The sequence below is a fragment of the Pan paniscus genome, chromosome 20 (assembly GCF_029289425.2).
Source record: "Pan paniscus chromosome 20, NHGRI_mPanPan1-v2.0_pri, whole genome shotgun sequence".
Lineage (NCBI taxonomy): Eukaryota > Metazoa > Chordata > Mammalia > Primates > Hominidae > Pan > Pan paniscus.
This window is the reverse complement of record NC_073269.2, coordinates 11,440,066-11,450,643: the sequence shown is the minus strand read 5'-3', so window position 1 is coordinate 11,450,643 and position 10,578 is coordinate 11,440,066. Positions and strand designations below refer to the sequence as shown.

The 10,578-nt window shown below is 44.9% G+C and overlaps 1 protein-coding gene across 1 annotated transcript; it reads right to left on the bottom strand.

Annotated features, from left to right (window-relative positions):
* Nucleotides 1-4,248: 4,248 nt before the first annotated feature.
* On the bottom strand, nucleotides 4,249-5,621 carry LOC129394734 (putative methyl-CpG-binding domain protein 3-like 3). Its single transcript, XM_063600100.1, has one exon. The coding sequence runs from the start codon at nucleotides 5,601-5,603 to the stop codon at nucleotides 5,040-5,042; it is 564 nt and encodes a 187-aa protein (XP_063456170.1). The 5' UTR covers nucleotides 5,604-5,621; the 3' UTR covers nucleotides 4,249-5,039.
* Nucleotides 5,622-10,578: the final 4,957 nt, after the last annotated feature.

Genomic DNA, 10,578 nt, shown 5'->3' with positions numbered 1-10,578 from the left:
TATATAAAAAAAAATTTTAATATTTAAAAAAAAAAGAATAATGTCAAACAAACAGAAAAATAATGAAAACACACTTGAAACTGGGTGAAAAACTTGAATGGACCCTACACAAAAGAATATAAACAAGTGACCGTAAAAAATTATTATTATTATTATTATTATCATTAATTTTCAGGTGGAGTCTTGTTCTGTCACCCAGGCTGGAGTGCAGTGGCACGATCTTGGCTCAGCGCAACTCTGCCTTCTGGGTTCAAGCGATTCTCCTGCCTCAGCCTCCTGAGTAGGTGGGATTACAGGCTCCCACCACCACGTCCAGCTAATTTTTGTATTTTAAGTAGACACAGGGTTTTACCATGTTGCCCAGGCTGGTCTTGAACGCCTGACCTCAAGTGATCCACCCGCCTTGGCCTCCCAAATTGCTGAGATTACAGGCATGAGCTACCGCGCCCGGCCTAAATGACCAGCAAAATTTGAGCAAATGTTTAACCCTTTTAGCTTCAGGGAAATGCTAAAAAAATAAAAATTACAATAAGATACTATTATATAGATATCAACTTAGCTAAAGGGAAAAACACAGAAACACCAAGTGCTGACTAGATTATGGAGGGACCAGTCTTTCCTGTAAGGATAGTGGGAGTTTAAATTGGAATAACCACTTTGGAAAACTATATGCAAACATCTATTAAAGCTGTATAGGGCCAGGCATGGTGGTTTATGCCTGTAATCCCAGCATTTTGGGAAGCAGAGGTGGGAGGATCGCTTGAGCTCAGTAGTCTAGAACCAACTTGGACAACATAGGAAGACCTTATCTCTACAAAAAATGAAAAATAAGCATTGTCAGGCATGGCGATGCCTGCCTGTAGTCCCATCTACTTAGGAGGCTGAAGTGGGAGGACCACTTGAGCCCAGGAGATCAAGGCTGTAGTGAGTTGTGATTGAGCTACTGCACTCCAGCCTGGGTGACAGAGCAAGACCCTGTCTCAAAAACAAAAGCTGTAGGCTGGGCACAGTGGCTTACACCTGTAATCCCAGCACTTCAGGAGGCTGAAGCGCACGGATTACTTGAGGTCAGGAGTTTGAGACCAGCCTGGCCAACATGGTGAAACCTCCTCTCTATTGAAAATACAAAAGAATTAGCCAGGCATGGTGGCGTACGCCTGTAGTCTCAGCTACTCGGGAGGCTGATGCAGGAGAATTGCTTGAACCCAGAGGTGGAGGTTGCGGTGAGACAAGATTGCGCCAGTGCACTCCAGCCTGGGTGAGAGAGAGACTGTCTCAAAAGAACAAACAGGCGGTGGCTCAAGCTTGTAATCCCAGCACTTTGGGAGGCCGAGGCAGGCAGATCACCTGAGATCAGGAATTCAAGACCAGCCAGGCAAACATGGTGAAACACCATCTCCACAAAAATACAAAAATTAGCTAGGCCTGATGGTGGATGCCTGTAATCCCAGCTAGTTGGGAGGCTGAGGCGGGAGAATCGCTTGAACCTGGGAGGCGAGGGTTGCAGTGAGCCGAGATCGCGCCACTACACTCCAGCCTGGGCAACAGATCGATACTCCGTCTCAAACAAACCCCAAAAGCCGTATAAACGTCTACCCTCTTCCCTTGCACACAGCATTTATCTCAACATTGTACATGCGTGCCCACCAATTTCATGTTCTGAGGGGCACAGAACCTGCAGTCATAATAGCTCTTGTCAGAAACCAGCCAATGAACAGCAGGAGAATGAATAAATACTGGGGCATCTGCACCCATCGGATCTTCTCACAGCAATCAGAGCTCACAAATGACAACCGGCACAACCTTAAGCCTTGATCTCTCAAAGCTGAGGTTAATCCAAACCCAAGACAGTGCATACCATGTGGTTCCCTACACGTGAAACAAAAACCAGCCAAACTAATCCTAGGTGCTGTTACAACAGAGGGTGCCTTCGTGGGAGGCAGGATGAGGTGGCGGGAAAAGGCACCTGGGGATGAATCCGCTATTCTATTCATGGATTTCAGTGCTGGGCATGAGTGCGTTCAGTTTGTGAAAGTTCATGAAGATGTACGTGTCTGATTTTTTGCACTTTGCTCTATGTAAGTTCTATGCCAATAACAATTGAGGAAAAGAGACTGAGATATAAACTTCCACTTATGGCCAATCTGTAGCAAACTTCCATCCCATAAAAGCAACCTCAGGAATACCGCCTTGTATACTGGGAATTTGCCGAAAGAGTAGATTTCAGCTACTCTTTCTACACACACGTACACAAAGGTAATTACATCAGGAGACAGATATGTTCCTTTGCTTCATTGTAGTAATCATTTCGCTACATATACGTGCATCAAAACATCATGTATGCCTTAAATACATACAATTAAAAACAACACAGGCCGGGCGTAGTGGCTCATGCCTGTAATCCCAGCACTTTGGGAGGCCAAGGCAGGTGGATAACGAGGTCAGGAGATCAAGACCATCCTGGGTAACACGGTGAAACCTTGTCTCTACTAAAAATACAAAAAATAGCGGGTATGGTGGTGGGCACCTGTAGTCCCAGCTACTTGGGAGGCGGAGGCAGGAGAATGGCATGAACCTGGGAGGTGGAGCTTGCAGTGAGCTGAGATAGCGCCCCTGCACTCCAGCCTGAGTGACAGAGCGAGACTCTGTCTCAAAACAAAACAATACAAAACAAAAAAACAAAAAAAAAACCCCACACACCTGGGTGCAGTGGCTCGCGCCTCTAATCGCAGCACTTTGACAGGCCGAGAAAGGTGAATTGGTTGAGGCCAGGAGTTCGAGGCCAGCCTGGCCAACATGATGAAACCCTGTTTCTACTAAAAATGCAAAAATTAGCCAGGCATGGTGGTGGGCACCTGTAATCTCAGCTACTTGGGAGGCTGAGGTACATGAATCCCTTGAACCTGGGAGGTGGAGGTTGCAGTGATCTGAGATCACGCCACTGCACTCCAGCCGGGGCGAGAGTGAGAATTTGTCTCAAAACAAACAAACACCCAACACCTGATAGATAAACAGATAAAAAAATACAATTTCTGCAGCCTTGGTCTCTGCAGTGACTACTCAGTTTTTTCTTATGATTTTTCACAATCTTTTCCTTGCGTAAACCCTCCTGGTTTGATTTTTGGGGATGCAGAGAAATACTGGCTATTTTGCCAATTTGGACCTGGGACTAGGAAGTTTAAGACACAATTGGGGCCGGGTGCGGTGGCTCACGCCTGTAATCCCAGCACTTTGGGAGGCCAAAGCAGGAGGATCATGAGGTCAGGAGCTGAGACCGTCCTGGCTCACACTGTGAAACCCCGTCTCTACTAAAAAATACAAAAAAAATTAGCTGGGCGTGATGGTGGGGGCCTGTAGTTCCAGCTACTCGGGAGGCTGAGGCAGGAGAATGGCGTGAACCCAGGAGACAGAACTTGCAGTGAGCTGAGATCGCGCCACTGCACTCCAGCCTGGGCGACAGAGTGAGACTCCGTCTCAAATTAAAAAAAAAAAAAAAAAAGACACAATTAGCTTACAGATTTAATCATGTAGGGCAATTTCAAGGTACTGATGTCTCCCTCAGCACCTCAGCAAACTCCATTATACGGATGCAAATGATCCTGCCTGGGATCCAGACACCAGTCCTTTTAAATTTTACTGTGAAATTCAAATGAGCTGCAAAATCTGAGACCCCCTGAAATGACAGAAATGTCCTCTTCTTGACTTAGAAATGAAGGACTTAGAGTTCTTTTTTTTTTTTTTTTTTTTTTTTTGAGGTACAATCTGGCTCTGTCACCCAGGCTGGAGTGCAGTGGTGTGATCTCAGCTCACTGCAAATTCCGCCTCCCGGATTCAAGCAATTCTCCTGCCTCAGCCTCTCGAGTCACTGTTATTACAGGTGCCCACCACCAAGCCTAGCTAACTTTTGCATTTTTTTTTTTTTCGAAACAGAGTCTTGCTCTGTCGTGCAGGCTGGAGTGCACTGGTGCGATCTCGGCTCACTGCAACCTCTGCCCCCCGGGTTCAAGCAATTATCCTGCCTCAGCCTCCTGAGTAGCTGGGATTACAGGCACCCGCCACCACGCCCAGCGAATTTTTGTATTTTTAGTAGAGATGAGGTTTCACCATGTTGGCCAGGCTGGTCTTAAACTCCTGACCTCAAGTGATCCAACCACCACGGCCTCCTAAAGTGCTAGGATTACAGGCGTGAACAACCACACCCGGCCTAATTTTTGTGTTTTTAGTAGAGATGGGGTTTCACCAAGTTGGCCAGGCTGGTCACAAACTCCTGACCTCAAACGATCTGTCCGCCTCGGCCTCCCAAAGTGCTGGGATAACAGGTGTAAACCACCCTGCCCTGGCAGGACTTGGAGTTCTTCAAAATAATAATAACAATAAATTCTGTTTGGGAGGCTGAGGTGGGCAGATCACTTGAGGTCAGGACAAGACCAGCCTGGCCAACATGATGAAACCCTGACTCTACCAAGAATACAAAAATTAGCTGGGCGTGGCTGGGCGCGGTGGCTCATGCCTGTAATCCCAGCACTTTGGGAGGCTGAGGCAGGTGGATCACCTGAGGTCGGGAGTTTGAGACCAGCCTGGCCGACATGGTGATACCTCGTCTCTACTAAAAAAAATACAAACAATAGCCGGATGTGGTGGCAGGCGCCTGTAATCCCAGCTACTTGGAACTTGGAAGGCTGAGGCAGGAGAATTGCTTCAACCTGGGAGGTGGAGGTTGCAGTGAGCCGAGATCATGTCATTGCACTCCAGCCTGGGCAACAGAGCAAGACTCCGTCTCAAAACAAACAAACAAACAAAAAAAACCCAATTAATTAAAATCATGGTAAACAGAAACTGAGATGTACAGTGACATGTAAAGGTCTCCTTCCTCATCCCATAAAACCCAATTTCTCACCACAAAACCATCCACTCCTTACACCTGTTGCCTTTCAAATACTTTTATTAAAGAACTGGGGGGGAAGGGAAAAGTGTGACAATTCAGAGTAGGAATGAGGATGGGCATTAAAAGAAAGGGACCGAAAGCCCAGGACTGCGCTTCATCTACATGTCAGCATTTCTGCCTGCCTGGCCAGCCTGTCTGCCTGCAAGGCCTTGGCCAGTCTCTCCCTGGCTTTCTTCACCCTCCTGGCCTGTCTCCGGATATCTGCAGGAGTCACCAATTGGCCAGAGAGGGGCGGTGGGAGCTGACAACCCATTCCTGGGGTTGGCCCCCCTGCCACAGCTGGAAACTGCCCAGGGGTGGGCTCAAGCGGGCTGTGGACACGCTCAGCACCAGCTCTGTCCAGAGATTCACTGGCCGTCCCCGCTGCAAGGATACTTAAGACGCTCTCCAAATGCAGTGGACTTGAACCTTCTCCTTGGCTGCTGCAGGGCTGCAGGGCGTGCAGTCTCCGGTAGGCGCAGAGTTGCTGCGGCTTCTCCAGGTGCTCATCCCCTTTTCTGCGTCTGACCTGGTTGTCAGGATGAGACCTGATCCTCGTCACCGGCCTCTGGAAGATGCAGCTGGTGAGTCTCATGGGGAGAGCAGACCTCGCAGCTCGTCTCCGATGGGCCTTGGCCATGTGGATTTCTCGTTTCTTCTGTAAAGCCCAGGGCATCATGTTTCTTTTGAGCTTCCCCTTTCAAAAGAAAAGAAAATGTGAAATTTCAACCAAATGGAGACAGGAGAAGATCAGCTGTGGGGGGCTTCTCTCAGCTCAGTGGAATCTTCCCGCCAGCCTCTCTTTCTGGGGAAATGTGTCTCAAATGGCAGTGTACATCCTCAGGGTTTGCTAAAGTCAGATATGTGGACCTGAAGCCAAGTAAGTCTGGGGTGGACCCTAGAGTCTGCATTTCTCCGTGTGACCCTGATGCTGCTGGCAGGAGCTCCAGGCATTGACACTGGGTCCTGGGACCTCATCGGGCTGATGCGAGTCCAGGACTAAATGCTCAAGGTCATGACCCAGGGTCAGTTCCAGACCTTGTCCCTCCTCATCCTCCTCAGAGGACACCCCTCTCTTCTCTTCCCTGCCACTGTCAGCTACACAGACGCTGGTGCCTCCTAACCCATCCCCAACAGGACACCGGGATCCCAGACGTCCCTGTTCACCAAGACCTCACGCTTCTCTGTATCTCTTTCTGGTGTGCTTCAGGACACAACATCATTTTCATAGCTCCTTGACTCTCTGGTTTCCAAAGAAATCGTGCACTCGCCACCTTAAATACTCACTGCCACACCCAGATCCCACCTTCACCTGAACACCTCCTGCTCATGAAGAAAAACCTCAGAAACACCATGTTTGCCTTCTGTTTCTAATAAGCTCAATTAACTAGAGTTATACCAGGAGAGAATCTTTTGATGACATACTGAGAAAGATGATCAAGCGCCTCCTAAGATTTGACGTCCTTTCTTGCTCTAACTCAATTGGAAGACTCTAGTCTCATAAAGCTGTTTCCCCCACAAACCTCATCAGTGCACTTTCCATTTTAAAGCCTTCGTTTCTGTCCTTCTCATTTCATTTTTTGTTGTCCTGGCATAAAGATTAATACTACCCCTTACAGTACCCCTGGCATAAAGATTAATACTGACCCAAGATGTTCCCCTTCGGAGGGAAAATTATTTAGTCCCCTTAGTTACAGGGCACTTATGATGTGCCAAGCTATGCAGTAGAACCCCTGATCCAGAAGTAAACTTCATAAATCACCACTCTGTTGATTTTCATCTTGGTGAGAAGGGAGACATAATAAACGCACTAAAAACAAATTTCTAGTGGAATATCAGATATAAGTAAGTTCCATGATGAAGAAGAAGGGAGTGACAGAGAGGGACGGAAGGAGGAGAAACAGAGAAACAGAAAAGAAATTCACTACAATGAATCGTGACAGTGAGTTTAGGGAATAAGCAACTCATCATGAAATTTTACCAGAGAACTAATTTTTTTTGTTTTTTGTTTTTTTAAAAAAACGGACCAAGCAACTTCTGGTTCAGGAGCTTTCCAGAGAGGGAGACAATTTGAAGACTGCAAGGCAAAATAATACTTCTTCCCTTTCCTAGTGATGTTGGATTTTTAAAAAAAAATCAAAGCCATTATCCCCATACAGTTTCATGGGCAAAAATGAGAATACTTTGAACATTATTCAACAAATACTAACACCTGAGGTATAACTTTCCACAACATCCAGTTTTAAGAACAACCCACTGCTAACTGTAAAGCTGTCTTACAGAAAGTAAAAGGACACATATGGACATTCCTGTAATCAATAAAAATCCCGTACTCACCAGAACAGGTGGGCTCGGAAAAGAGGTGAACGCAGGCTCTCCCATAGCCGTAGAGTTTCTCTTGCTGACCCCACTCTTGAGATGCAGACAACCCTTGGCTTGCCGGAAAATGCAGTGACTTCTGCATCTGGTTCCCCTTTTTATAGAGAAAGCGAGTGATAATGCAATCAGTGGATAATCCACAGGGAACACCCTGTCTCCGCCCATTGGATTTGAGGCATTTCTAAATCTGTATACAGAAACCAATGTGGTGTTACCTACACAGAGTGTGAGTAGAGAAAGAATTTAATACATGTGTGTGTGTGGCGGGGTGGTATTTACAGTTAATATCAGCATTTTAGATATGTTTCCCTTTTTCTCCCAGTTTTCCAAACATCTTTGAATACTTTCTGTAGAAATAGGAATGGAACTGTCTATGTACATAAATGTTCACGTAATATTTGATTTAATAACAAAAACTAAAGACCATTTCAATGTTCTTTAAGAAAAGAAAGCCCAAAACTTTTATTCACAATCCTATAGAATATATCACACAGTTGTTGCAAAGAAATTACTACTTTGGCCGGGAGAGTTGGCTTACGCCTACAATCCCAGCACTCTGGGAGACCAAGGCAGGTAGATCACCTGAGGTCAAGATGTCGAGACCAGCCTGGCCAACATGGTGAAACCCCATTTCTACTAAAAATACAAAACTTACCCTGGTGTGGTGGCATGCACCTGTAATCCCAGCTACTCGGGAGGCTGAGGCAGGAGAATCGCTTGAACCTGGGAGGGAGATGTTGCGGTGAGCGGAGATCGCACCACTGCAGCTCAGCATGGGCGACAGAGTGAGACTCCATCTTAAAAAAAAAAAAAAAACTTCTATTTTGTGCATTTACATTTAATATAATTACCAGTAAATTTGAAATTGTTTCAATCATCTCATTTTTCCTAGGTTTTGACTTAACTGACTCACGTTCCTTTTGCCTTTACTTGACTGACTTTGAATGAAATATGCTCATTATTTTATTGTTATCTCCATGAACTTGCTAGTTACAGCCATACAAATCTGTGTAGTTATGCTAAGAATTAAATCCTATACTCTGATACAATTAATTACTTTAACCCCTCCCACAAAATGCGAATACTTTAGAACACTTTTAATTCTCTTTTTAGCTGTTTCTGACTTTTGTATTACCATTCTCATGCATATTAATTCTACACATATTTTACTCTCCAGGAGACATTTCTAGTATTGCTTCATAAAGCAATATGCACTAATATTTACCTACAGATTATCTTGTGCATTCATCTTTGTTCCTTTCTGCATTTCTAGCATTCAATCTGGGATTATTTCCCTGTGGACATGAGAATTCATTCTAGTATTTTTTTTCTAATTCAATGCTGCTGACAACTAATTGCTTTCCTTTACACTTTTATTTAGGCATCTTTATTTGGGGGCAATATTGCTGTGAGGTACGGGTGTCTGGTTTGACAAATTTCTTTCAGCATATTAGAAATGGTGCCCCACTTATGTCTATCTCATTTTACCTGTGTTGAGATGTCAGCTGTCAGGCTTTTCCTTGCTTCTTTGGTTTCCACATTCTCTAAACTCTTTCTCCTTGTGATTGGTTTGTAGGCCACAGTGTAGCTCATTATTGCTTCCTGTGTATTTCCTTTGCCTAGAGGGTGTGGAGTCAATTGCATCTGTGGGTTGATGTCTTTCATTGGTTTGGAAGGTGCATATGTCTCCTTCACTTCTGATATCCATTCTTGTCCAAGTTCTCTCTACTCTTCTTTTAATCACATCCCACTTGTCTCTGAATTTTCCAATGTTGTTCATGCTTTGGTGTGAATATTTGCTCTTGAACCTTGTTCCACTTTGCTAATCTACCTTTTTTCTGGGTTCCGTCTCATTTTAATTTTCCTTCCTTCCTTCCTTCCTTCCTTCCTTTCTTTCTTTCTTTTCTCTCTTTTCTTTGGAGATGGGGTCTCACTCTGTCACCCAGGCTGGAGGGCAGTGGCATGATCTCAGCTCACTGCAACCTCTGCCTCCCAGGTTCAATGATTCTCCTGCTTCAGCCTCCCAAGTAGCTGTGACTATAGGCACATGCCACCACACCCAGCTTATTTTTGTATTTTTTGTCGAGATGGGGTTTCACCATGTTGGCCAGGGTGGTCTTGAACTACTGACCTCAAGTGATTCACCTGCCTTGGCCTCTCAAAGTGCTAGGATTACAGGTGTGAGCCACCGTGCCTGGCCTAATTTCTTATACTCTTAGTTTCAGTTCTAAGTATAAAACACAGTAAATAGCTTTAATTAAAAACTAGGTAGAAGAACAGCTTCACAGTCAATGAGGAGACAATCTGCCTTCTTGATACAATGAAACTCTAAATAGAAAGGAGCAAATTCAAATTTGAACCATATTAAGATACGTTAAGAGCAACTATTCATTCAAATACATCAGTAAGAGAGAAAGCGTGGAAAACCGGAGTGGGGGAAGAGGTTTTGATTCTGTACCCCCAGGAAAGTACATCAAGCCAGAGTATATATTCAAAAAATTTTAATATTTTTAAAAAAAAGAATAATGTCAAAAAAACAGAGAAAAATAATGAAAACACCCTTGAAACTGGGTGAAAAACTTGAATGGATCCTACACAAAAGAATATAAACAAGTGACCGTAAAAAATTATTATTATTATTATTAATTTTCCGGTGCAGTCTTGTTCTGTCACCCAGGCTGGAGTGCAGTGGCACGATCTTGGCTCAGCGCAACTCTGCCTTCTGGGTTCAAGCGATTCTCCTGCCTCAGCCTCCTGAGTAGGTGGGATTACAGGCTCCCACCACCACGTCCAGCTAATTTTTGTATTTTAAGTAGACACAGGGTTTTACCATGTTGCCCAGGCTGGTCTTGAACGCCTGACCTCAAGTGATCCACCCGCCTTGGCCTCCCAAATTGCTGAGATTACAGGCATGAGCTACCGCGCCCGGCCTAAATGACCAGCAAAATTTGAGCAAATGTTTAACCCTTTTAGCTTCAGGGAAATGCTAAAAAAATAAAAATTACAATAAGATACTATTATATAGATATCAACTTAGCTAAAGGGAAAAACACAGAAACACCAAGTGCTGACTAGATTATGGAGGGACCAGTCTTTCCTGTAAGGATAGTGGGAGTTTAAATTGGAATAACCACTTTGGAAAACTATATGCAAACATCTATTAAAGCTGTATAGGGCCAGGCATGGTGGTTTATGCCTGTAATCCCAGCATTTTGGGAAGCAGAGGTGGGAGGATCGCTTGAGCTCAGTAGTCTAGAACCAACTTGGACAACATA

Excerpts from the sequence above, each read along its gene's own strand:
- LOC129394734 (XM_063600100.1), bottom strand. The coding sequence starts at position 5,603 with ATGATGCCCTGGGCTTTACAGAAGAAACGAGAAATCCACATGGCCAAG.